Source organism: Oryctolagus cuniculus, chromosome 1 (genome assembly GCF_051225735.1).
Source record: "Oryctolagus cuniculus isolate XC-2025 breed Fujian yellow rabbit chromosome 1, ASM5122573v1, whole genome shotgun sequence".
In the NCBI taxonomy this organism is placed as follows: Eukaryota; Metazoa; Chordata; class Mammalia; order Lagomorpha; family Leporidae; genus Oryctolagus; species Oryctolagus cuniculus.
The window spans coordinates 140350606-140376281 of NC_142867.1; the positions used below are offsets into that span (position 1 = coordinate 140350606).

General features: G+C 49.3%; 1 protein-coding gene across 5 annotated transcripts in view; it reads right to left on the reverse strand.

Annotated features, from left to right (window-relative positions):
• The window catches only part of ROR2 (ROR family WNT receptor 2), a 216460-nt gene that overhangs the window by 190358 nt on the left and 426 nt on the right, over window positions 1-25676 (reverse strand). For 3 of the 5 annotated variants that reach the window (XM_089316077.1, XM_089316079.1, XM_051847319.3), the window contains exon 1: window positions 25304-25666. The exons of 1 other annotated variant lie outside the window; for it this stretch is intronic. In XM_089316077.1, coding sequence (XP_089172203.1) covers window positions 25304-25388 — 85 coding nt within the window. In that variant the 5' untranslated portion in view covers window positions 25389-25666. Of the gene's footprint in view, window positions 1-25303; window positions 25667-25676 lie in introns of those variants that run through there. One more of the 5 variants, XM_089316080.1, reaches the window with a different exon arrangement.

Consider the following 25676-nt stretch of genomic DNA (forward strand, 5'->3'; position numbering starts at 1 on the left):
CAGACTCCTAGGAGCAACAGCAGGCCCCAAAGCCAGCCAGAGCTGTTCAGAATACCCCATGTCCCTGCCCTGTCCTCTCTTTCCTGTGCAAACCCCAGTAAAGGATCTGGCCTCAGCTCGTCTGCCCACTCCTTTCCATCTCCTGACCAAATCTGGTGCTCACCTGTGGCTCTGCCTGGAATGGGAAGTGTGACCCTAGGGTGGGGTCATGCCCTTTGGCCATACAACGAAAAGAAGGGGATACATCCTCCTCCCCCAAGGCTGGCTCCCAGTTGACCCTGGGGAAGCTGGGGTGGGGGCAGCAGTCTGCAGGCTGCTGGTGGGTAGACAGAGGATTCCCCCTGATGGATGCCTGAAACCACCAATTTGTCACAGGGTGCCAGCCTTGTGGCACAGCAGATTGAGGCACTGCTTGCAATACTGACATCCCATATCGGAGCTCCAGTTCCAGTGCCAGCTGCTCCGGCTTTGGCCTGGAGAGTGAACTTCGAGGGATGGAGGCAGCACGACGGAACAAGAGATCCACAGACAGAAGAATCTGCGCTAGAACCTGGTTCTTTCCAACCCAACTCCCAATCCCAAAGCATTCGACAGCCATGCAGGTGTCAGCTGATGAAAGGTGGCGGAGCCAAGATGCTTCACTCTGTCCCCCTCGCGGAGACACTCCAACTCCAGGAACACCCAGCACAGGCTCGGATCTAAACTACTGAGAAAACACATCCCAGTGGGCACCAAAAGCTACGACCCATCTCCAGGGACCTCAGGAAAAGGACGGGGTACTCTGATGGCGCCAGTCACATCTGCACAAAACGCCCCACTGATGAACGGCCGCGTTAGGGGATGCCCAGGCCACAAGGTGGGCAAACCCAAACCCCAGGTGGCTATCCCAGGGACCTGATTCCCACATCACAGGACATCAGGGAGCAAAGATCAACTCCAGATTCAGTCTGAGCAGTGGCTGCTCAACCCCAACTGTCACTGGGCTTAACTGGAAGCTTTCAAAAATATCTGGGCGCCCAAACCACACCCCAGTTTGATTAAAACCATGATCGGGGAGGAGGCAAACCCAGCCACCAGAGAAGCAGAGACTCCCAGGTCTAGCTGACTCCTGAGTGTCTCCCAGAAGGTTTGCTGCAGAACCTGCATCCCACCCCAGACGACGGAAACTCTGCGCCGTGAGCCCATTGTCAGGTGGAGTTCACAACCACAGGAGAAAGGGCGGAAGTGCTGGGTCCACACAGCTGAGACCCAAGACCCCCGTAATCTGTGATCCTGAAGACGAGAAGAGAGCAAACAGAAAGTCAGCCTTGCATGTGCTGGGTTCCACTCAACCAAATATGGACAGAAAATGTTCTTTTAAAAAAAAAAAAAACCCACATCTGTTCTGAACATCTGTACTCTTGTTCTTTGTCATTATCCCCTACACAATGCAATGGAACAACTACAATGCATTAGGTATTACAAGTAATTCAGATACGATTTAAAGACTACACAGGAGATTACGCTTGGGTTCTATGAAGATGACACACCATTTTTATATAACGAATTCATCTGAGCATCTGTGAATTTGGGCAGCTGCCAATGGCAAGGGGTCGGGAACCCATGCCCCATGGCTGCCCAGGGCTGACCCTGCAGGTGTCTGTTTGTAGGAAACAGAATTAAAAGATAAGTTTACTGTTGGTGCCTACGAAGGGTCTTCATAAAGCTTACCTAAAATGTTCATTAAGAAAACACAATGCACGCCTTTCAAAACTGTTTTGCAACAAAACAAACTCATCTTCTAATTCCATTTTCCAAGTTTTTGAAGTACTCTCATATATCCAAAGGGATAAAGGATGAAAAGAAAACTAAAGCCAAGACTTCATTCACAGATGAGGACTTAATTCCTGCGGAAAATGGATTTGGATCAGTCACTTTCGGGCGTAAACTGCTGCATTTCAAGAATTCACATTTTCCTGGTATACTTTGCCCTTCTTTTTCCTTTTCTACCTACTGGGCGCCTGGATTCCATCAGGCCTCTTACATAAAAGTCAAAGAAGACGAATTGAACAAAAGGGAGAGAAAACCATTTTTCTAAACTAAAAAAAAATCATTTTTCTAAAACTAAAAACTACAACTCCCAAAATGTGATAGAATTAAGATCAAATAAATTATCTCTGAGGAAAAAACTAATATCTAGAAGAAAAAGATAATGGGATAAGATAAAAAAAAAAAAGAAAGCTATTTGTTATATGTAAAATCTGACTGAATCCAAAGTTGAATTTAGAAAATTCAGATTTTTTTTTGTTAAAAATTTAGAAAATTTTTAAAAGGCAGAGTTGCCAAGGTAAACATCAGAAATAAGAAAGGGCTATAATATTTTTTGACAGATAGACTTACACAGTAGAAAGACAGAGAGAAAGGTCTTCCTTCCATTGGTTCACCCCCAAAATGGCCACTACGGCCAGTGCTGCGCTGATCCGATGGCAGGAGCCAGGTGCTTCCTCCTGGTCTCCCATGCGGGTGCAGGGCCCAAGTACTTGGGCCATCCTCCACTGCACTCCCAGGCCACAGCAGAGAGCTGGCCTGGAAGAGGGGCAACCGGGACAGAATCTGGTGCCCATATGGGATGCTGGCGCCGTAGGCAGAGGATTAACCAAGTGAGCCACAGCACAGGCCCCAGAACTATAATATTAACGCCATACATGCCCATTAGAAACAAAAGGCAAAAAACTAAGAATGAAGGGGTAGGGATCTGTCATACGTAAAAGATACATGACAATGTCCAAAATTACAATGCAAAACCTAAAATAAAATCAGAGGAACACAGAACCTGCATCCCACAGGAAACTCCTACTTCAACTCCCCTGAGCAGAAAAAGGAGACAAAAAGTATAAGTTTAAAAAAAGAGAGAGAGAGAAATTAAATTATGTAATCAATGAGATAAACTTAAGTTGTATCTAAGGTCCCACTATATAAAATATTAATTAACATTAAAAAACATCAAATTCCCTGAAACCGGTCACAGCAGATCACACTCTCCATACAAAATGCAATGAAGCCACAAAATAACTCCTTAGAAGCATCAAGAACTTCTTCTTTACTCATGAATCACAAAATAAACAAAAACTGAGATTACAGATCATTTGGGAAAACACAATACTAAAAACATCACGCAACATGTAACACAATCTAAAAGCAGCAGTTAAAGCTACACACACAGGAAACTGTACAGTCCTCAGAATAAGCCTCACTTCCAGGAAAATTAGTCAATGGTTCATCTAGAAAAATACGTGAGACTAGTCAGTAAGATTCTGGGGGAAATGGATAAAGGGCTAATCCTACCAAATAACAAAATTTGTGAAGCGACGGCAGTTACAAGTGGGACAGAAACTGAATGTTCCAGAAATAACTAACATGAGATTTTAATGCCAAGGAAGAAGACTGCTCTTCCAAATCACTGATAAAAAATAAGTTGTATAATAAAGGAAATCAGATCAATTCATTTTTTCTGGGAATAAAGAAGGGTGAATCTAAATTCTATGTGAATCAAAGATTTAACTATCAAAAGCAAAATCACAAGAATCCCCCCCAAAAAAAGGATAATTTAGAAAGAAGTCTTAGAACACCAAAGGGATTTCCATGTATGACTCTAAATTCAAAGTACATAAAAGTTGGCTTAGTTTTATCCCATAAAAATTAAAACTTTCTGCGTGGAAATAAATACAAAGGTATTTCACAAAATTCACAGAAAATGAAATTAAAAGACGTTTATTTTGGTGCAAAAATTTCTGAAATCAAGGCATAATTTTTTCATTATATGCATTTTCCACTGTGGTACTTTGTGAAGTATCCTCGTGAATCATGCAAAATCAAAGGACAATTTGGGAAAGAAAAGAATTCCAACAGTCTGGGACAGTTAAACAGTCTTAGAAATATTCTTAGATGGAGCCGGCGCTGTGGCTTAGCGGGTAGAGCTGCCACCTGCAGTGCCGGCATCCCATATGGGCACCAGTTCGAGTCCCGGCTGCTCCACTTCTGATCCAGCTCTCTGCTATGGCCTGGGAAAGCAGTAGAGGATGGCCCAAGTCCTTGGGCCCCTGCACCCATGTGGGAGACCTGGAAGAAGCTCCTGGCTCCTGGCTTCAGATCGGTGCATCTCCGGCAGTTGCAGCCAATTGGGGAGTGAACCAGCGGATGGAAGACCTCTCTCTCTCTCTCTGCCTCTCCTTCTCTTTTTGTGTGACTCTTACTTTCAAATAAATAAATAAATCTTTTAAAAAAAGAAATATTCTTAGAAATCAGTGAGAACAACAGAAAAGAAATTACAGAGAAAGTGAAGAGTTATTTTCTAGAAAAAAAAAAAAAACACAAAGACTTACGAAGACAGGCTCATGGACAAATTTGTGAGTACACAGAACTGTGATAACTTCTCTGCTTTTCCCACTTCCTAATATTAAAAGGCCTGATTATCTCTGATGTTGGTTGGGGCCTGGAAAAACCTGAAAAGATCACACAGCATTGCCATTTTCCTTCATTTAAAAAAAAAAGATTTTATTTATTTATTTGAGAGGTGAGAGGTAGAGTTACAGACAGAGAAGGAGAGACAGAAAGGTCTTCCATCCACTGGTTCACTCCCCCAAATGGCAGCAATGGCCAGAGCTGGGCTGATCCAAAGCCAGGAGCAGGAGCTTCTTCCAGGTCTCCTACGCAGGTGCAGGGGCCCAAGCACTTAGGCCATCTTCTACTGCTTTCCCAGGCCACAGCAGAGAGCTGGCTGGGAACAGGAGCAGCCGGGACTAGAACCAGCACCCATATGGGATTCCAGGGCCACAGGCGGAGGCTTAGCCCACCATGCCACAATGCCGGCCCCATCACTGCCACTTTCTAGGAAAGCAATTCTGCAGATGCCACCAAAACTTTAAATATAAACCCTGGACAAAGAAATTTCACATCTGGAAACTATGGAAACTACAAGTGCAAAAAAAAAAGTCTACAAGTGCTTTCTGCAGCGCTGTTCCATGTTTTAATTTTTATTTATTTATTTGAGAGTCAGAGAAAGAAACAGACAGAGAGCTCTCGTGTGCTGATTTACTCCTCAAATTCCTCAGATCACGAGCACTGGGTCAAGTCAACGCAGGAAGTCACGAACTCAATCCAGGTCTCCCACGGGGGTGGCAGGAGCCCAAGTCCTAGGGCCATCGCCCGCCTAGCAGAACGCTGGAATGAAGCCCAGGCATGCCCAAATGGGTCTTGTGCATCCCAACCAGTGTCTTAGCTGCTAGGCTAAACACCCACTCCAGAACTGTTTCATGTAATACACGAAAATCAGAAGTATTTCTCCGTAGGAGTTCAGTAACATAAGTTCTGTATACACAAATGACAGATGTTAACAATGGTTTAAGAAATGAAGTAGCCTGGCAAGCACTAAAATGGAAAGATTCCCAAGAACTATTGGTACGTCAAAGCAGCAGACTTCAGCTCAGTATATACGGCGTGGTTTCACCGGGTATAAAAACAAATAGAAGACGCCGCAATGCGGCTGAACCTTGAAAACATTAAGCTGAGTGAAAGAAGCCAGATACAAAAGGCCACGTGGTGCATGATTCTGTGTATATGAAATTCCCAGAATAAGCAAATCCATCCAGACAGAAAGCAGATTAGTGGTTGCCAGAGGCTGGGGGAACCGGCGGAGGGGGAGTGGGTGTGACTGCTCTTGGGGAGGGGGCTTCCTTGGGGGCTGGTGAAAATGTTCTGCACCAGAGGGCGGCGATGGCTACCTGAGGCGGTCCATGTACTCAGTGCCACTGGATCAGCTAATTGGATGGTATGTGAGTTTTACCACATTTTTTGTTTAGGCTGAGCACTGAGCAAGCATCAGGCTCCAGGCCAAATGCTTTATGTCCCATTATCTCATTCATTTTTTTCTGATTGGCACATAATATTTGTACACATTTATGCAGTACAAGGTAATATTCTGATTGAGGTAATATTGGGTAACGAATAACTTAGGTTAATTAGCATAACCAACACCTCACCCTTTTATCATTTCTTTCTGATGAGGGCATTCCAAATCCTGTCTTCCAACTATTCTGCATTATTCTGCATTATTGCTCATTATTTTGAATGACACAGAACACAGGAACTCACTCCTCCTGTCCAGCTGCTGCTGTGCCGGACCTCCTATCTGCCTCCCCCTTACTACAGTTTTTAAAAACAGACAAGATGCACAGAGAAGTGTGTATGCCCAGAAAACGCCTGGGATGAAGCAGCAGGGTGGGGAACTGCCCATGAAGGAGGCGAGATGTCACTTCATCGTATTCCCCGCTGAGTTTGGGTGGCTTTCAAGTCATCTGCATGTATTACTGGGTTTTTGGGTTGCTTTGGCTTTTCTTGATTTTCACTGACTCAAGTACTAAGTACATCACCCTGACACAAAAGTAAAACAATCCCCTTGGATCACAACCCCCATGCCAGGAGGGGCCCCCATAAAAGACGAGGAAGTATGTACCACTGCTTTGTGGGTATTTTCGCATCATGATTTTTTTTCACAGAAATATCTTCAATTATAAATAAGTAACTGGTCCAAACCAATGCTCCCTCAAGGTCCCAAGACCACCACCCCTGCCATGCCCTAACACACGCTACCCACAGTGCACGGTAGGACTTAGTCTCTGGCTGGATGACAAAAGCAATCACGAAGAACATTCTTAAACACTGAATTCTGGGCAGCTCAACTCGTACCCACTCTTCTATCTGCTCTTTCTTTTGTTTTTAATCAGCTTGACTTTGGGGTCAGTACTGGAATGCTAAAGGTTAAACTGGGGGCCGGCACTGTGGTGTAGTGGGTTAAGCCTACATCTGCAGTGCTCACAACCCATGTGGGTGCTGGTCCAAGTCCTGGCTGCTCCACTTCTGATCCAGCTCTCTGCTATGGCCTGGGAAAGCAGTAGAGGATGGCCCAAGTCCTTGAGCCCCTGTACCCAAGTGGAAACTCAGAAAAAGCTCCTGGCTTCAGATCAGCACATCTCCAGCCGTTGCGGCCAACTAGGGAGTGAACCAGTGGATGGAAGACCTCTCTCTCTCTCTCTCTCTCTGCACCTCCTTCTCTCTCTGTGTAACTCTAACTTTCAAACAAATAAATACATCTAAAAAAAAAAAAAAAAAAGGTTAACCTGCAGCTTGGGACACAGGCATCCCATATCAGAGTGCCAATTCAAGTCCTGGCTGCTCCACTTCTGATCCAGCTCCCTGCTAATGCAACTGGGAAAGTAGGGGATGATGGCCCAAGTGCTTGGGCCCCTGCCCCTAACATGGAAAACATGGATGTAATTCTTGAATCCTAGCTTCAGCCTGGCCCAGACCTGGCTGTTGGCCATCTGGGGAGTGAACCAGTAGATCGAAGATTTCTCTACTCTTTCAAATAAATAAATAAATCTTTAATCAGCTTGACATTTAGAACCCACAGAAATGTGTGGTTAGGTAACTGAAAGAAACTTGACTGTCTCAGTCCTTTTTAAAATCACTATTATTTTCTTAGGACGAAAGAAAAGAAATGGGTTCAAAGTTTAGAATAATAGCACACACACAAAAGTGAACCTTATTTGAACTGTGAAAATAAATACAACACGACTAATTTGAGTAACTATGCTTGTGTTTTGCATTGCAGTTTTCCTTGTTTGCAAAAGAAAATGATAATGATATGTTATTTCCAAAAGAAAATGTCTATCTAAGAAGTGGCATGGATTTTCCACATAGTAAAGGAGAAGTGGTATAGGCTGGCCACCCCTAATTGGAAAATCTAAAATCCAAGAGTTTTGGCCTCAAGCAGTTCAGATAACGGATACATCAAAAAAAGCTAGGTGAATCTTGAGATGCATTTTTTTTTCTTTGAAATAGAGAGAGCCCATCCACTGGTTCACTCCCCCAAATGTCCCCAAAAGCCCTACCCCAACCGAAGTTGGGAGCTGGGAATTGGGTCTCATGTGGGTGGCAGGGACCCAACCAACTACTGAAGCCACCATCTCTGCCACCCAGGGTCTGCACTTGCGGGAAGCTGGAGGTCAGCAGCCACAGCCACCACTCAAAGGCAGGTTCACTGATGCAGGATGCAGGCATCCCAAACGACATCTCAAACACTGGGCCAGAAACAACCCCGTTCTTGACAACAATGCAAGCACAATCAGAAGGCAGAAAGGTGCACCTCGCTTCAGGCCAAAGCATCCACGGGGCCTCACTTCTATGAAATACCGTCTTCCAGTCTCAAGTCCCCAGTGGCCACCTGGGTCCACACTGACACCCTTGAATATGCTCATCACCAATGGGGGGACCCACCCCAGCACTCCACACCAGCTGAGAAGCAGCTGACCAAACATCCCGGCACCTGCCCTGGGCTCTCACCCGGGCTGGAGATGCAGACTACTGCCCAGCCCCAAGTCAGCACGAGGTCTCATGGGCTTTGGCCTATGGGCTTCAGCTGAGTGGAGGTGCCTTGGGATCCAAAGGACAGAGACATACACTCCCAGAAACGGCTCCCCTGTCGCCCAGCAAGGTGGCAGCTTCCTCCTCCATTTGGCTCTCCCAGGGCCTTCCTCCCTGCCTCCACTTCCAGGAGTCCAATCTGTCTCCCACTTCAAAGGGCTTCCAGGTCCCACATAAATCACACACGCTGACAGCCCCACAATCCCAGTGGCCCTGAGGATGTTGGCTTTTGTTGGCTTTTGTTTTTGTTTTTGCAAGCAGGGTCCCCGTAAGGGAAACAAAGGCTTGGCATCGGCAGGCTGGGCCCTTCAGGGCCCCTTAGCAGCTGTCCTCTTACCAGCTCCCACCCCCGGGGGAGCCACTGCTTTGTCTAGGAAGCAGAAATCATGCACCCCAATCAAAATCCGCCAACTACCCAGCTCCAAGCCCGCCAACCACCCAGCTCCAAGCCTTTCTCCCCCAGGTAAACATCTGGGGACAGACAGGGAGCTGAGCAGTGACCCCGGAGAGAAGCCCTGGACTAGGGACAGGCCTGAACAGTGCTGCCCCATAAGCCCCAGGAGCTGGCTGGGGACACAGATGACAAGCTCTCAGGAGGGAAGAGTTGCTCCCTGATGCAGGTCTTGTCCATGTCAGGCAGCAGGCACACCCACATGCGTCTAGGTGACTCCACTGCTCTTCAAGACACATGCCGCCTTGGGCAGTCTATGCCTTCTGCTCTTCCCCACTCCAACCCTTGGCTCCTGACTGCAGCACGGGCCAGTGCTGGGGCCCAGAGCCACTCAGCTCAGCCCATGGCCCCAGGGGCTCTGTGCAGGGACAAGGGTCTAGATGAGTAGCTTTTTCTCAAGCAAATTCCTATTCGGAAAGTCAAAGAGAACACTCACCAGCACTCAGTACGCACGAATATGTGCTAGTGGCTGGGTCTGCTCCCATGATTTGAACACATGAAGGTACTTCAGCAAGTTTCTGGAAAAATGGAATTAAAAGATATATACGGCCGGCGCCGTGGCTCACTAGGCTAATCCTCCGCCTTGCAGCGCCGGCACACCGGGTTCTAGTCCTGGTTGGGGCGCCGGATTCTGTCCCGGTTGCCCCTCTTCCAAGCCAGCTCTCTGCTGTGGCCAGGGAGTGCAGTGGAGGATGGCCCAAGTGCTTGGGCCCTGCACCCCATGGGAGACCAGGAGAAGCACCTGGCTCCTGCCTTTGGATCAGCGCGGTGCGCCAGCTGCGGTGGCCATTGGAGGGTGAACCAACGGCAAAAGGAAGACCTTTCTCTCTGTCTCTCTCATTGTCCACTCTGCCTGTCAAAAAAAAAAAAAAAAAGATATATACAAAAAAATTTCTAAATCCAGGACCAGTTTTTCATAATATGCATTTCCTGTGAACTTTCTGAAGACTCCTCCTATGTGTGGATTTCAAAACTTTTGCACAGAGGCTGGTGCTGTGGCACAGCAGGTTAAGCCACCATCTACAACTCCAGCATCCCTTATCAGTGCACTAATTCAAGTCCCAGCTGCTTGGCTTCCGATCCAGCTCCCTGTTAATGTGCCTGGTAAGACAGCAGAAGACAACCCAAAGGCACATGCTCTCTCTCTCTCTCTCTCTCTCTCGCTCTCGCTCTCTCTTTCTCTCTCTCTCTGTGTCTTTCAAATAAATAAATAAATGTTTTCTTTAAAAAATTTTTGAACGAAAATTATCTGACATTTAATTCCATTTCCCATGAGCTTTCTGAAGACATCTTATATCTCTTCAAAGCTCTTGTATTAGAAACTTGGACCCCAGGAGCTAGCACTGTGGCATAGTGGGTAAAGCCGCCAACTGCAGTGCCAGCATCCCGTTTGGGTGCCAGTTCGAGTCCCAGCTGCTCCACTTCCCATCCAGCTCTCTGCTTTGGCTGGGAAAGCAGAAGAAGATGGCCCAAGTCTTTGGACCCCTGCACCCGCAAGGGAGACCTGCAAGAAGCTCCTGGCTCCTGGCTTCGGATCGGCACAGCTCCAGCCATTGCGGCCAATTGTGGAATGAACCAGCAGATGGAAGACCTTTCTCTCTCTCTCTCTCTCTCTCTCTCTCTCTCTCTCTGCCTCTCCTTCTTCTCTGTGTTACTCTAACTTTCAAATAAATAAACAATCTTCAAAGAGAGAGAGAAAGAGAGAGAGAGAGAAAAGAAACCTAGCCCCAAATTCCTATGCTGATGGTTGTTGGAGATGGGGGCTTTGGGAGGGGTCAGGTTGAGATGAGGTCATGAGGATGGGGCTTCCTGAGAGGAGGAAGAGACCCGAGCTGGATCGACAGGTGCCAGCCCCATGCTCTCCATTTCCCAGCCTCCAGCACTGTCAGAGAGAAATCTCTGTCCTTACACACCATCCAGCCTAGTACTTCGCTCTAACACCAGAAAACAGACCAAGTCGGCTGCCACAACAAAGCACGGCAGGGCCGGGCCTTAGACCACAGCTCATCAGTGCCTCACAGCTATAGGCTCTGGGATCCAGGTACGGGCAGAGCTGGTCTCTTCCGACAGGTGATGGAGTTGTCCCAAAGTTCTCCTGGGCCTACAGACAGGCAGCTGTCTTCTCCTGGCGTCTCTGTTGTCTCCCACACCATCTTCCAGCTATGGGTCTGCTTGGTCCAAATTTTCCCACTGGTCATCTTATCATGTCTAGAAAAAACCTTTCTCCAAATGAGACCACCATCTGACGTACTGAAGTTAGGACGTCAAAGTATCTTTTCTAGGTAAGGACACAATTCAACCCATGAGTGTTCATTCTCTCTTAGAAAGTCAGGGGGCAGGTCTACACACAAGTCCAGGCTCTGCTTCTGACCCCAGCTTCCTGCTCATGCATACCCTGGCAGGCAGCAGGTGATGGCTCAAGGAGTTGGGTGCCTGCCACTTACATGGGAGACCCAAATTCAGTTGCTAGCTCTTGATTTCGGCCAGGCCCAGCATTCCCTAATTGCGGGTACTTGGGGAGTGAACCAACAGATGGAAGATCTCTCTTCATCTCTGTTTCTCTCTCTCTCTCTCTCTCTCTGAATAAAATAAAAGGAAAATATATTTTTAAGTAAAACAATGAACCTCTATTTTTTTAAAAAAAGATTTACATACGTATTTGAAAGGCAGACAGACAGAGGGAGAAAGAGGGAGAAAGACAGAGAGAAAGAGATCTTCCATCCTCTGGTTCACTCCCCCAAAAGGCTGCAACAGCTGGGGCTGGTCCAGGCTGAAGCCCAGAGCCTGGAACTCCATGGGGTTCTCCTATGTGGCTGGCAAGGGCACAAGTTCTTAGGCCATCTTCCACTGTGCTGCAAGGGCAGCTTAACCTGATGTGCCACACCAGCCCTGAATCTCCATTTAAACAGCCATAAAAACTTGAAACCAGAAGCATACACTGTGGCATGCAGTACTGGTATCCCATATGGGTGCTGGTTTGAGTCCTGGCTGCTCCACTTCTGGTCCAGCCCCCTGCTAATGCACCTGGGAAACAGTGGAAGATGGCCCAAGTCCCTGAGTCCCTGAACCCATGTAGGGGACCCAGAAGAAGCTCCTGGCTCCCAGCATCAGGTCTGGCACAGTCCTGCCTTTTGCAACCATTTGGGGTCTCTGTCTCCTTCTCTCTCTATAACTCCACCATTAAAAAAATTTTAAAACACTTGAAACTATTTACAAAGACAGCTCTAACTGTATTTCCACCTCCAAATGCCTTAAGGTTTCCCATATTTGGCTTTAGCTTCAGCATACCAAGAAAATTCTGCTTCTCATGGCCATTTACACATGTAAAACTGTTTCAGAGGTGATACTTGTCTTTTTGGGTCCAGCTTATTCCACTAAGCATAGTAGTTTCCAATTGTATCCACTCCACTGCAAAAGACAGGATTTCATTCTTTTGTGGCTAACATAGAAAGCACAAAATGTTTTTAAAAATAACTTTATATGATGGAAATTGACATCTTGAGACTTGATTATCATTTCTATCCATTGTCTGTATGCCTGTTGAAAAGTAGTCTTTCTATTTGTTGATCTCTCTATACACTGGAACATTAAGCCTATGATGATAAAGTAAATGAAAAGTATGTTATCCTAAAAGAAAAGAAAGGAAGGAAGAGGGTGGGAGAAGGAGGTATTCTTAGAATTGTATCTATTAACTACTGTAATCTGTTCTCTTTATATTAATAACATTTAAAATAAAAATCTATCCTCTTAAATTGGTTAAAAAATAAAAATCTTTCCAATTGTTCACAACATAAACTGAGATTCTAGAATTAAACAGAAATGGCAACTCAGTTTGCACCAAACAAGCTAACAGAGACCCTGCTGGTCTGGCAGAAAACAAACCTGGGTGGGGATTTTCATGATAATTTTAAAAATGTTAAATATGTTAAAATGGCTTTGGACCAAATATTTGTAAAGCCCAGAGACGCCCTTAAGGGGCTGGGTGAAAACCTAGAAGACTCACCCAGGCAATTCTTGCAAATCCAACCTCCCATTTCTCTAACTCTTTCCAGCCAAAGAGGGAGACACACTCCTGAGGAGTGAATAACCCAGTGGTCTACTCAAAAAACCGACTCCCACCTGGGTCCCCACCTTCCGCTCTGATCAGAGCTGGACAGTGTCTTTTCACAAGGCAAGCAGGAGGGCGATGGGAGAGACACTGGCCCTGCCAGTGACCCCTGCGCATCCACAGTCAGAGTCCTTGGTAACCACAGGGGGACTGATCCCAGGACCCTTGGGGATAATGGATGCTCAAGTCCCTTGTAACGTGCAACATGAATTTGCACAAGGCTCTCCTGGGCTTAGAGACGGCCAGCTGTCTTCTCCTGGCGTCTCTGGCGTCTTTACAGCATCCCCAGATCCTACACAACGCTTAACACAATGCCTACAGGTCACTTCATTCATGTCCATTCAGTGCAGCACTCTGCCTGGGGAAAACTCAATTATGCTTGTTGGAAACTCCTTTTTTTTTTTTTTTTTTTTTTGCAAATATTTTCCATCTATGGTTGGCTGAACTTGCAGATGCAGAAGGCTAACCTACATTCCAATTTGGAGAGAGAAATATCTTCCCCAGGGGCTTAAAGAAAGTGTTCAATAAAGGGATCACTAGCACAGGAGGTTCAAGCAGACCAAAGATGTATTTATATATATAAAGATTTATTTATTCATTTGAAAGGAAGAGTTTCAGAGAGACAGAGAGACAGGCAGGCAGAGGTATCCTGCATCCAATGATTCCCTTCCCAAATGGCCACAACAGCCAGGGTTGGGCCAGGGCAAAGCCAGGAGCCAGGAGCTTCTTCCGGGTCTCCCACATGGGTGCAGGGGCCCAAGCATTTGGACCATCTTCTACTGCTTTCCCAGGTGCATTAGCAGGGAGCTGGATCAGAAGCAGAGCAGCTGGGACTCCGAGCTCTGATGCAGAATGCTCTTCGGCTTAACTGGCTGCACCACAACACTGGACTGCAGACCAGGTCTTTTGAATCACACGTGGAAGCAGCCCTCCAGATAGAAAAAATAAGTAAGCAGACAACTGCAGAGAAGAGAGCGAGACCTTCATCTTCTCCAGGACAGCCACGCTGGTCTGATGTGTGTCTATTTTAACATCTCATTCTTTGGGACCAGTGCTGTGGAGCAGTAGGTTAAACAACCGCCCGCAGCACCGGCATCCCATATGGGCACCAGTTCGAGTCCCGGCTGCTCCACTTCACATCCAGCTCCCTGATGATGGCCTAGGAAAGCAGTAGAAGATGGCCCACGTGCTTGGACCCCTGCCCCTACATGGGAGGCCAGGAGGAAGTTCCTGGCTCCTGACTTCAGGTCGGCCCAGCTCTGGGCACCGTTTGAGGAGTGAACCAGCACACAGAAGACCTGTCTCTCCCTCTCTCTGTAATTTTGCTTCTCAAATAAATAAAGTCTTAAAAAACAATAAAAGTCATGGACTTTCCAGGAATTCATTTTGACAAATGGCGCTGCAATGAACAGCACGAGGTTGCATGCATTTTAAATGTGAAGAAGCAATGCCATGTGCTGTAGCCACACGCCTATCCCAATGCCACACTCCCCACAATACTGTTCACATACTCCGCATTACCCACTTCTCACTGCGGCCAACCAAATGAGCGTGGGACAGGTGCTTTATAATTTGCACTTTCTTGAATCCTAACAAAGCCAAACTTTTTCTCAAAAGTCTGAGGCCTTCAGCATTCATCCTTTTGCATGATGGTAGATTTGTTTATTATCTGGGGCATTGATATTGTCCTCATGCAGGTATCCTGGGTGTTAATCCCTCCACCTGCTCTACCTGATGTAAACACTGACAGTGTGAATTTTCAAGTGGGACAGCAAAGCCTCCACAGCCAAAAGCAGAAATCTGAGATTTTGCTGGGGGAGGTGGGGTGCAATGCAGACACCCGAAAGCTGAGACACCTGCTTCCCCACTTGCTACACCCTAAGATTGTGTTTGTTTCAATAAGCCCAGGGCTCTGAGGACAGTGGAGAACGGTGCTGCAGGACTCTCTTCCCAGAGGTGGCAACACAAAAGGATTCGGGAATGAAAAAAGCCAGGAAGGGTAGAGCCCCCTCCCTCCACCCACGTGCACTGAAGTCTCCCCGCAGCAGTCGGAGCCACTAGGAATCCACGGGCCCAAGGTCCCTGGGCTCTGCACTCAGCACTCAGTTCTGCAGTTCTCTCGGGCCTGCAGTCCATGCAAATGCAGAGAGACAGCACCTGGGAGAATTCACAGCCTCGAAGCCCAGGGTCTGGCAGAATCCACCGTGAGAGTCATGGTGACCAGGTGCACCTTGCTCGGATCCCGCTGTGAGCAAGTCCAATATCAAAGGCCATTTCCAGATGGCTGGGGACCCAGAGCATGGCCTGGGTATCAGATAATGCCCAGGGTAGGAGGATGTCCTTGCCTGTGACAAGAATACTGAGATGACGTGAAAGAACTGATCCTACATACACACTGAAGCTTTACAGATAAAAATATTCCAGCCATCTGGGGTCCGATAGGTGAGCCAGAGGCAAATCGACACCCAACAGAATACTGCAGCTGGTGAAGCTGGTGCAGTGAAGACAGGGTTTCCATTTTAGTCCATGCCTGCTCGTGTCCCGCTATAACACATCACCACGGACTGGGTAACTTATAAATAACAGGAATTTATTTCTCATAGTTCTGGAAGCTGTGAAGTCCCAGATCAAGGAGCCAGACCATGTGAGGTCTTGTGCTGGCTGCCGCCCAAGAGCTGTGATGCCCGGAGCCCTGGGTGTGGGGTGGGGGGGAGACACTGAGTCCCCACAGGGCAAAAGGGCTCCAGGCAACCTCTTTCAGAAAATAAGAGCACAATGCCAGCGCCGCGGCTCACTAGGCTAATCCTCTGCCTGCAGCGCCGGCACCCCAGGTTCTAGTCCCGGTCAGGGCGCCGGATTCTGTCCCGGTTGCCCCTCTTCCAGGCCAGCTCTCTGCTGTGGCCCGGGAGTGCAGTGGAGGATGCCCCAAGTGCTTGGGCCCTGCACCCGCATGGGAGACCAGGAGGAGGCGCCTGGCTCCTGGCTCCTGGCTTCAGATCGGCACAGCGGCCATTTGGGGGGGTGAACCAACAGAAAAGGAAAATCTTTCTCTCTGTCTCTCTCTCTCACTGTCTAACTCTGACTGTCAAAAAATAAAATAAAATAAAATAAGAGCACTAATCCCACTCCCGAGGGAGGGGTGTTTGTGACTCAACCACTTCCCCCAAGGCCCACTCAATCCAATCACACGGCTACTGAGTCCTGGCACGAATTTTGGAGGGACACACACATTCACATCACAGCAGGTTCACTGGGCTAGTCTAATTTTATCTATGTTTGAAGTTGTCTGTAACAAAACCTTAAGGGAAAAAAAAAAAAAGAAAAGCTCTAGAAATCTGGAAAACAGATCATGGTGGCGTCTCCACGTGGGGTCCCTTCAATTAAATACTATCTGGCTTGGAAGCCACCTGAATCCTGCCTCCCCCTACCCAACCTAGCCCTGTCCCTGCCTGGAACACTGTTTCTGGTAAAAATAAATAAATAAATAATAAAATAAACAAAACTTAGTTTTCTGAGAGCCGTCAAACTCTACTGCTCATTCCAAATACAAAGTACACATATTTGTACACCTTTTAACGTTTTTAAAATAATGTATTTAGTTGCGAGGCAGAGAGACCTCATCTGCTAATTCACACACCAAAAGCCAGAAATGGCCAAGGTCAGACCAGGCTGCAGCCCAGAGCCGGGAACCCGATGCAGGGCTCCCCAGTGTGTGGCAGGATTCATCACTTTAGCATCTTCCCGGCATTAGCAGGAGTGGAGGCGGGACTCACACTCAGGCACTCTCATAGGGAACACAGGTAAGTGTGTTAAACAGCCTGTTAGCCACTACACCAGCCCTGTGCGTATTCCCTTACAAGGAGACTTACGCAACCTCTGCACAATTAACAAATTCAGGAAAGCTAACTTTGACAACTCTTTCTAAATAATGTATAATTTATGTCTACCTTCCAATTTCATCGGTGGTCCCGGGAACATCCATGACAACCCCTCCAGCACAGGGTCAGGACGGGGACCTGCACCTGGCTGCCTTGTCCCTGTAATCCCCTTCAAGGTGGCCCAATCCCAGGCTGCCCTGTCTTTTGTGACCTGGACAATGTGTACTGCAGACCCAGGGTTTCATCAGATGTCCCTCCATTTGGGCAGGCTCACTTTTGCTCACAATCGGATTCCGGTTCTCATCCCTAGCTGTAGGCAACCTAGGCGATGTAAGCTTCTGGGACAGAAGGAAGGACTAGTGCCCATCTGCCTGACCTCTGGCTGTTAGCCCGATCACCCAGCCTCCCCAGCACAGAGCTCGTGACAATGAGGAATCTGGGGGGAAATCTTTGAGACCACGATGCTTCCTGTCCTCATCCAACATGCCCCCCTTTAATTACATCCGGCACTCACTGGTGACTCCTGCCTAAATTAGCCCAACTGCTGTTGCAAAATGCAGTATTTCCAACTCACTTCCCAGTTACCTGTCAGCTCTTCCACAAAAATGTCCTTTCTTCCCAGCTTCTGAAACTTAATTATGTCTTATAGGTATGTATCACTACATATGTGTGTGTGCACATGTGTGTGTGTGTGTGTCGCTCCCCGTCTTCGTGGAGGAACGACACAGGACCCTGCATTGTTCTTTTGTCTGCTCGGCCCTCCCCGGGTTTGCTGCTGGTTCTTCCCGGGTTGGCTACCGTCCCTTCCACCTCCATGGAAGGGCGGTTCCCCCTGCCACATTCCCCACTTCCGCGGGGGAGCGGCACACCGCCGGCCGGCTCTCTCGGGGGCTGCACAGGTGTTCCTTCAGATAGATGTTCCTCTTAGATGTTCCTGGTGCATGTTGTCTCTCTCCTCCTTTATAGTCCTCTTCCACCAATCCCAACTCGGCTGCCCACACGCCGAGTACGCTGCTCTCCTCCAATCAGGAGCAGATCCTACAGTTTATTGGTTGAACTGGAGGCAGCTGTGTAGAAGCTGTTTCTCCCTTCTCAGCGCCATATTGTGGGAGAGCAGATGCATAGAATAAGTCTTAATTCCAGTAACTTAGTCTAGTCCGAGTTGCTCCCCACATGTGTGTGTGTGTTTCTTAGTAGTGCTGGGGCCAAGGCTCTGGTGTAGTAGGTTAGGCCTCCCCCTGCAGTGCCGCCATCCCATATGGGCGCCAGACGGGGCTGCTCTACTTCTGTTCCAGCTCCCTTCTGGTGCACCTGGGCAAGCAGAAGACGGCCCAAGTGCTTGGACCCCTGCACTCACATGGGAGACCCAGATGAAGTTCCTGGCTCCTGGCTTTGGCCTGGCCCAGCCCAGGCCATTGCAGCCATTTGGGGAGTGAACCAGCAGATGGAAGAAATCTCTCTCTCTTTATCTCCCCCCCCCCCACTTCAAAATATGAACTTATTTGGATATAGTCTCCGTAGCAGTAATGAGTTAAGGAATCTGAGATGAAATCATCCAGGTTTAGGGCGGACCCTGAATCCAACACCTGGTATTCTTATAAAGAAGAGGAAAAGACACAAGGGACACCCAGGAAAGAAGGCAGAAACAGAGAGGAGAGTGATGTGGCCAAGGAAGAGGCACAGGGGCCGGAAGGGACAAAGCAACAGCTTCTCCCCAGGAGCCCCTGCAAGGAGTGGCCCTGCCAATCCCTGGATTTTAGACTTTGAGCCCGCAGCACTGTGGGAGAATCATTTCTGTTCAGTCACTCGGTTGGTGGCACTTTGTTGTATTTCTGTTTTGATCCGCGTAAAATCTATACTTGTCTTTATGTTGATACAGATTTGGCCATGCAGCCCTTCAAGGTGACCCCTGTTTATATGTGACAGGCGCCCCACACTTCTGATTATTTGCTTTCTTTCTACCACAAGGACACATTCCAGGCTTGGCTTGTATCCCCTTTAACATAACAGCACTTCCATACCGAGTTCTGAGCACCACTGCTCACCGCTACTGAGGTGCTAGGAAGTAAGTGTCACGCACAGAATGAAATATGTTTTGCACACTTTGGGTTTTTAATTTTAACATTATTTACCAGAGCACCTGAAAAAGTTGGTGGAAATGTAATTAAAAGATAAGTTTGTTTTGGCACAAAAAATTCTGAAAGCTATGCATAGAAGAGGTCTTCAAAAAGGTCATGGAAAATACGCATTACGAATAAAACTACGGATGTTTTTCAAAATTTTTCACAAAATAACGACCTTTTCATAACCGCCAATCACAATCCCACCTCTCCCGACCCTGGCTCACCTTCCCTCATCCCCACACAGTAAGAGTCCTGGCTCCAACAGTATCAGCCACACACCTCTTGTTTCCCCAATCCCACAACTCACACGAAGCACCTTCGGAAGCGCCACATCGCACCACCATGAAAATCAAATCAACCAACAAGAGAGCACGGTTTGTTTTCAAGCAGTTGTTGTTCCTCCTGTAGACCGAAGATCGAAGATCGCAGTCAAAGCCCTGAGTCCCACATCTCCCCGCTGTCAGTATAGCCTGTGACTCATCTGTGCTCACCGACTCGTGGGCATTCACTTCCAGTGTCACTGATTCATTTTTTTTTTTGAACAGGTAAAACGTTAACATGTTCCAAAAGTCAAGACATGTAAGACGATAGGAGAATAAACTAAGAATACAAAGGAAGCTATCGGCCACACAGGAAAGGCCTACACTGAACATCACAGTCAACAGTCAAAAGGCAAAAGCTTGTCCTCTAAGATCAGGAATAATACAATTTATTTATTTATATATATTTTTTTTTTGACAGGCAGAGTTAGTGAGAGAGAGACACAGAGAAAGGTCTTCCTTCCGTTGGTTCACCCCCCAAATGGCCGCTGTGGCCAGCGCTGCGTTGATCCAAAGCCAGGAGCCAGGTGCTTCTCCTGGTCTCCCATGGGGTGCAGGGCCCAAGCACTTGGGCCATCCTCCACTGCCTTCCCGGGTCACAGCAGAGAGCTGGCCTGGAAGAGGAGCAACCGGGACAGAATCCGGCGCCCCAACTGGGACTAGAACCCGGTGTGCCAGCGCCGCAGGCGGAGGACTAGCCTAGTAAGCTGTGGTGCCGGCCTGTATTTATTTTCATTTTGGATTCCAGACAGAGAGACACAGAGATAGACACAGCGAGATCTTCCATTCTCTGGTTCACTTCTCAAGTGCCTACAACAGACAGGGCTGGGCCAGGTCAAGCCAGGAGCCAGGAACTCTTCTCCCACATGGGTGGCAGAGGCCCAGGGACTCCCCACTGCTGCCACCCAGGGTGTGCATTAGCAGGAAGCTGGATGGGAAGTGGAGGTCAAACTCTAATCCAGGCACTCTGATCTGGATGTGAGCAACCCAAGGGGAGGCGTAACCCACTGTGCTGCCATACCCACCCACCCCCACTTAAACACGTCTATTCAACATAGTTCTGTAAGTTTTAGACAGAGGTAAAAATAAAAATAATAATAATAATTTATATAAGTAACAAATAATAAAGCATATCCAAATCAGAAAAGAAGCAGTAAAACTCTCTGTTTGCACAGGACACGGTTTTATACATAGAATAAGATCCACAAAAATACTATTTGAGCTAATAAACAAATTGGACAAACTCGCATGCCAGGAAACCAACATGCAGAAATCAGTTACATTTCTATAAACCAACAATGAACCAAAAAAGGAAATTCAGGAAAGGAGTCCAAATCCAATAGCATCAGAAATGATAAAATGCTTGCAAACAGATCTAAGGAGGTGAAAGACATGAAAGAAAAAAAATCTAAATAAATGGAAAGACGTCCCATGTATCAAAAAGAATAAAATACTGACCAATAAGCTAAGGAGGTTGGAGACTTGTACACTGAGAAGTACAAACACTGATGAAAGACGTTTAAGATCTAAAAAAACAAGAAAGATATTCCGTGTTGATGGACTGTAAGACTTAAGGCTTTTGGAAAGCTGGCGTTGCTTATTCAACACAATGTACAGAATCCACAGGACCGCTCTCAAAACTCCCGGTGACATGATGCAAAGCCCTCAGTGGCGACAGACATCTGAAATGAGGCCGGGGAGGTGGAGGAATTGAAGCTTCGATTGTTTTTCATTTAATTAATTTTCATTAATTGTCACTTAAACTTGGATCCCTCCATGTGCCTAGTGGCTACTACAATCCATAGCACAAGTCTACAAGGAGGAGTTCGGGGTGTTTTCGCTGCACGAGGCTGTGTTAAGTATCCCTCCAGGAGGGTGTGGAAACCATTAGGCTGGGAACATGTGGGACTAGGGGGAGGCCTCCCCCACTCGGGACCCATCCCAGCTGCAGCCACATTCTTCCTGATAACATCTCAGAAGTGGCAGAGGCTTACTGAAGCCCATTCCAGCGCCAATTAAAGACACACGCACACCCCCACTTCCCACTAGAACTTAAGACTTTCTGGAGGATGAGCTACTTAGTTGAATTAGGCTAAATTTTTCTGTAATTATTTCCTTCCCTTTGGCTTTTGATATTCCCCCTCTTTGGTTCTTTCATTGTCAGGAGTTAAAAGAAAACACTCCCCAGAAATCCCAAAAATGGTGCAAACCACACCAGCACAATTCCCTATTTTTGAAATGCTTTGTGAAAATTCCCCACGTTGTTCGACCATGCCTTGGCCGCTCTGTGAATACGATTTTAAACAGATTACACCCCAGACATATTTTATGACAACTGCACACCCAAGCCAAGCTATCCCGCCCCGCATTTCCAACTTGGCAAGCTCTTCCATAAAACCAGATAAATGCATGCTGGAAAAAGGAGGCGGGTACAAACCCCAGCCAGTTGCAGCCCTCAGTGATGGGCTAGGACCCCTCTAGTTTGCTTGGACTTTGACTTCCAAACTCAGGGACACACCACCCACTGCACTCCTAACCCCTCTGTTAGGATGGTGCGGTGACACAGTGCAAAACCCAAGAGCCCAAAGGGTCCCCGAGAAGCTAGGTTTTCAACACCAGTCCTTTGAAGCCCGAAAGTTCTCTCGTGAAATTGCTACGGGCCATGTAGCAGAGGTGCAGCCAATAAAAACCCAGACCTCACCAGCCATGCCTTCTCTGAAAGGCAAAACTCCCAGGCTTCTTTGCTTTGAAACCGTTCAAGCTCAAGCACCGCATTCCAGGGATCCACTTGGTAATCACCGCAGGGTTCCCAAAGAAGGAAATATCCTAATGATAATTTTCTCTACAAGGAGCCAATGACTGGGGGACAAGGAAGGGCCAGCCCCAGGGGAGCCCCCCCCGGGGAGCCACAGATTTGGGAACCTGAGGTTGAGCAACCAGCTGGGCAGCCAGTAACCACAGGATGCTTCAATGGGGGGAGGGAGGGTGCGTGCCCTCCCCGGTTCCCCACCCCCAACCCTCCAGGTTCCCAGGAATCGACCAGATAAACACCCAACCCAAAGGTCTCTGTCATCCAGGAACCATTTTTAAAAGATGGTCACAAACCTGAAATACATCTCTTTGACATACAGCCTGGAATTACGTAATTAGAACCGTCCAAGAGAAAAGAGTAACCAAGGTGTGCACGCATTTCTAGCACTGCTCCAGACTAGCTGGGTCCCTCCCGCCCAGCTCCAGGGTCAAGGATGACCACTGCCCACCCCGGCCCCCTGCGGCATGCATTTTAAAGGAGTGCCGGTTCCCCGCTGAATCTTCTGTAAAGGGGATTTGTCTTCCCTCCCGGTGCTCCCATTCCAGGGACTGCAGAAAAAGTTTCCCAGTAAAATACCAGGCAGTGTAAAAGTCAGACCCTGCCAGGCTTTGAAAGTCTGGGAGGTTATATGCAGGCTAAACACTGAAGAAGCTAACACGTGGTTCACTGCACATCACACCACAACACACCAACACCCATTATGGCTGCACTTGGGATCCACAACAGAAACCATGTTGAACACTAAAACCAGAAATGTATTTCACACGGGCTCTGACTTCTTGCAGTCTGCTGCCTCCGAAAACCATCCCTGGAAAACGCACGTGTTTAATTAAACCCATGGTGCTTTTTGACAGGCAAATAGATGATGCTGAATTCTGGTCTTCTAACTGCAACCTGCTATGCTGATCAAAAGTTCAGCTTCCTCTGACCAGAGTCGCCTCAGTGCCACCGAGAGAGTCTTCAGGACCTAAGGCAGGGACACTGGGCTTCCCGGGGTGACATTCTTTATCAGGTGGACGCCAGGGCTGAACTTGACTGAGCGAGGAAACACTGAAAAGTTCCAAAAGTGTAGTCCTTTGCTTGGTAAAAAGGCTTAATAAGAAAAATATGTTGTTTTACTACACATATAAAAACGCTTCTTTTTTTTTTTTTTTTTTTTTTTTTTTTTTTCAAAGTCCTCTTGTATAAGATGTTTTCATTTATTTTCTCCTAAATGGGCCACTATACCATTAAGACCATCGCTTCCAGGAATCTGAGCCAGGAGTAAACACTAGGGATGAAAATGGGGGGAGGGGGCCCAGCCTCCCCGCCAAGGAGGGGCCCAGGGTCCCAAATCGGGTTTTTGTCCCTTGAGGGAACAGAGCCTTCCTATAAAAAACTAGAGTCAGAATTTACAAGTGCTTTTAGAATGACCTTTCCATGTAATTAGTGAACTACGGAGCGCATAAAAACGCAAACGACAGGGCCTTCCAACAGAAAAGACCCGAACACTCAAATCCCCCCAGGTGATCGGACGATTTCATCCACACTTCGAACACGAATCGTCAACCTTATTTGAATTTTCGATTCGAGTAGCGATCCAGAACGAAGAGGACCGCACCCTACGGCCTCCCCTTACAGAGAGAATCTCACGACAACGCCCCTGGGTTGCTCTGTCCATCATACATGTCTGAAGTGTCCCCTGGAGACGACGGCGGCAGTGGACGTGACTGCACCCCCAACACGGCCAGTCTCCAGTTCTGGGCACAAGCTCGCTGCAAGCAAAGGCCCTCAGCACCTACCCGAGCCGCGCGGTTCGCAAGACCCCAGCCCCGCACCCCGCACGTGGAGGCAGCCCCGCAGCCACCAGCACCGGGGCCCCCCGACTCTACAGGGACTGGGGGTGCATTAGTCCAGAGAAGTCACTAACGAACTTACAGTGCTGACTTCCCAGCGGTTCAGGCTTTGACCCACAGCGACGACACAAAGCTAAGACCCCCTCCCCAAATCAAGGGACCGGGAGCGCCTGACGTCATCCGCATCTGCTTACACCGCAAGCCCACCCCCACCCCCACTCCTGCTTCCAGGAAGGGCCGCTCCCAGGCTGCAGGTCCGGACACCCGGGGCGCGCAGAGCGAGCGCAGCAGGGCGCGGAAACTGCGGAGCGCCCCCCACCCCCAGCCCGCGACGGTCGCCTTGTTCTCACCTGCCTGCCGGAACGCGGTGGGGAGGGGGACGGGGCGAGCACGGCAGCCCACGGACGTGTAAGGGGCGTCCCACGTCGGTCTCTCATCCTCCGAGGCCTGGACGCCCCGCCCGCCTTCCCCACGCCCGCTGGGTGTCCCAAGACCGCACCGGGGGGCGTGCAGGCCGGAGGTGTCCCCGGGGTCTGCTCGGCGCGGACGGGAGCTGCCTTCCTCCACACCCCGCTCTGAGCCTCCCCGCAGGCCCTCTGTGCGCGTCCCGGGGCGAGCGCGCCCCAGGTCCACGCGGCCGGGCCTGCGCCAGGGGCCCCCCGAGAGCTGCGGGCTCCCCTCGAGGAAACAAACCATCGGATGGCCGAGCTCCACGCCTCCAGCCCCGCGCTTTCTCCTCGGTCCTCGGGGTGGGGGGTCTCCTCTGACCCCAGCTCCCCAAGAAGCCGCGCTTCGGCCATTCCCGGTGGAGGAGAGGGGAGTCCGAGTGCCAACAAAAGGGAAGCCAAAGCGCGTTCCACCGAGCGGCCCAGGGGACGGAGGGTCGGGACCCAAGAGCTCCGGGTGCTCCCCCGGGTCTTGTCCAACCAGGGCGCCCGCCGAGCACCTGGAGTGGGGACCTCCGGATCAGGCAGCGACCACTGGGGCCTGTGAGCTCGGAAAGGGTACCCTCGGGGAAGGAAGGACTGATCCAAGTCCGGGGAGCCTGGGGGCACGGCGGTGGACGCGGTCCACGGCCCCGGACGCGCGCTCAACCCCACGACCCTCGGAAAGCCCCCGGCCTCTGGAAACACTTAGCCCGCCCCGCATCTCGGCTTATTGGAACCAGCCCTGGGTGGCCCCTGGGGCGCGGGCCGGGGTGCGGGGCTGAGGCTGGCGCCAGGCGCGGTGCGGAAAGGCTCTGTCCGGCGCCCCTCACTGGGGAGCACGGGCGCCGGCGCGGCGGCGGAGCAAAGAATGGGTGCGCCGGGTCCTACCTGAGATCCTGGGCACGGAGAGCAGGAAGGCGGCGGCCGCCCAGACGGCCGGGGCGCGCAGCGGCAGCGCCGAGCCCCAGGCCATGCCGCTGGCCGCGAGGGCCGAGCCGCCCTCCGCACTCGGCCTTCGGGCTGCGGAGCCGGGCGCCACCACCCCTTTCGGCTGCGCGCGTCCGCTCCTCCTCCTCCTCCCGCGCTTCCCAAGTCGGTCCCCTTCGAGGATCTCGTCGCCGAGCTCCTCTCCTGCCCCAGAGGTGCAGCTCCACTCCGGCCGCGGCGCGGGCTGGCTGGGGGAGGCTCCCGGGCGCGGGCGCGGGCGTCCCGCCGGCCGCCGGGACTAGCGCGGGGGGCGGACCGCGGGCGGGCGCGCAGG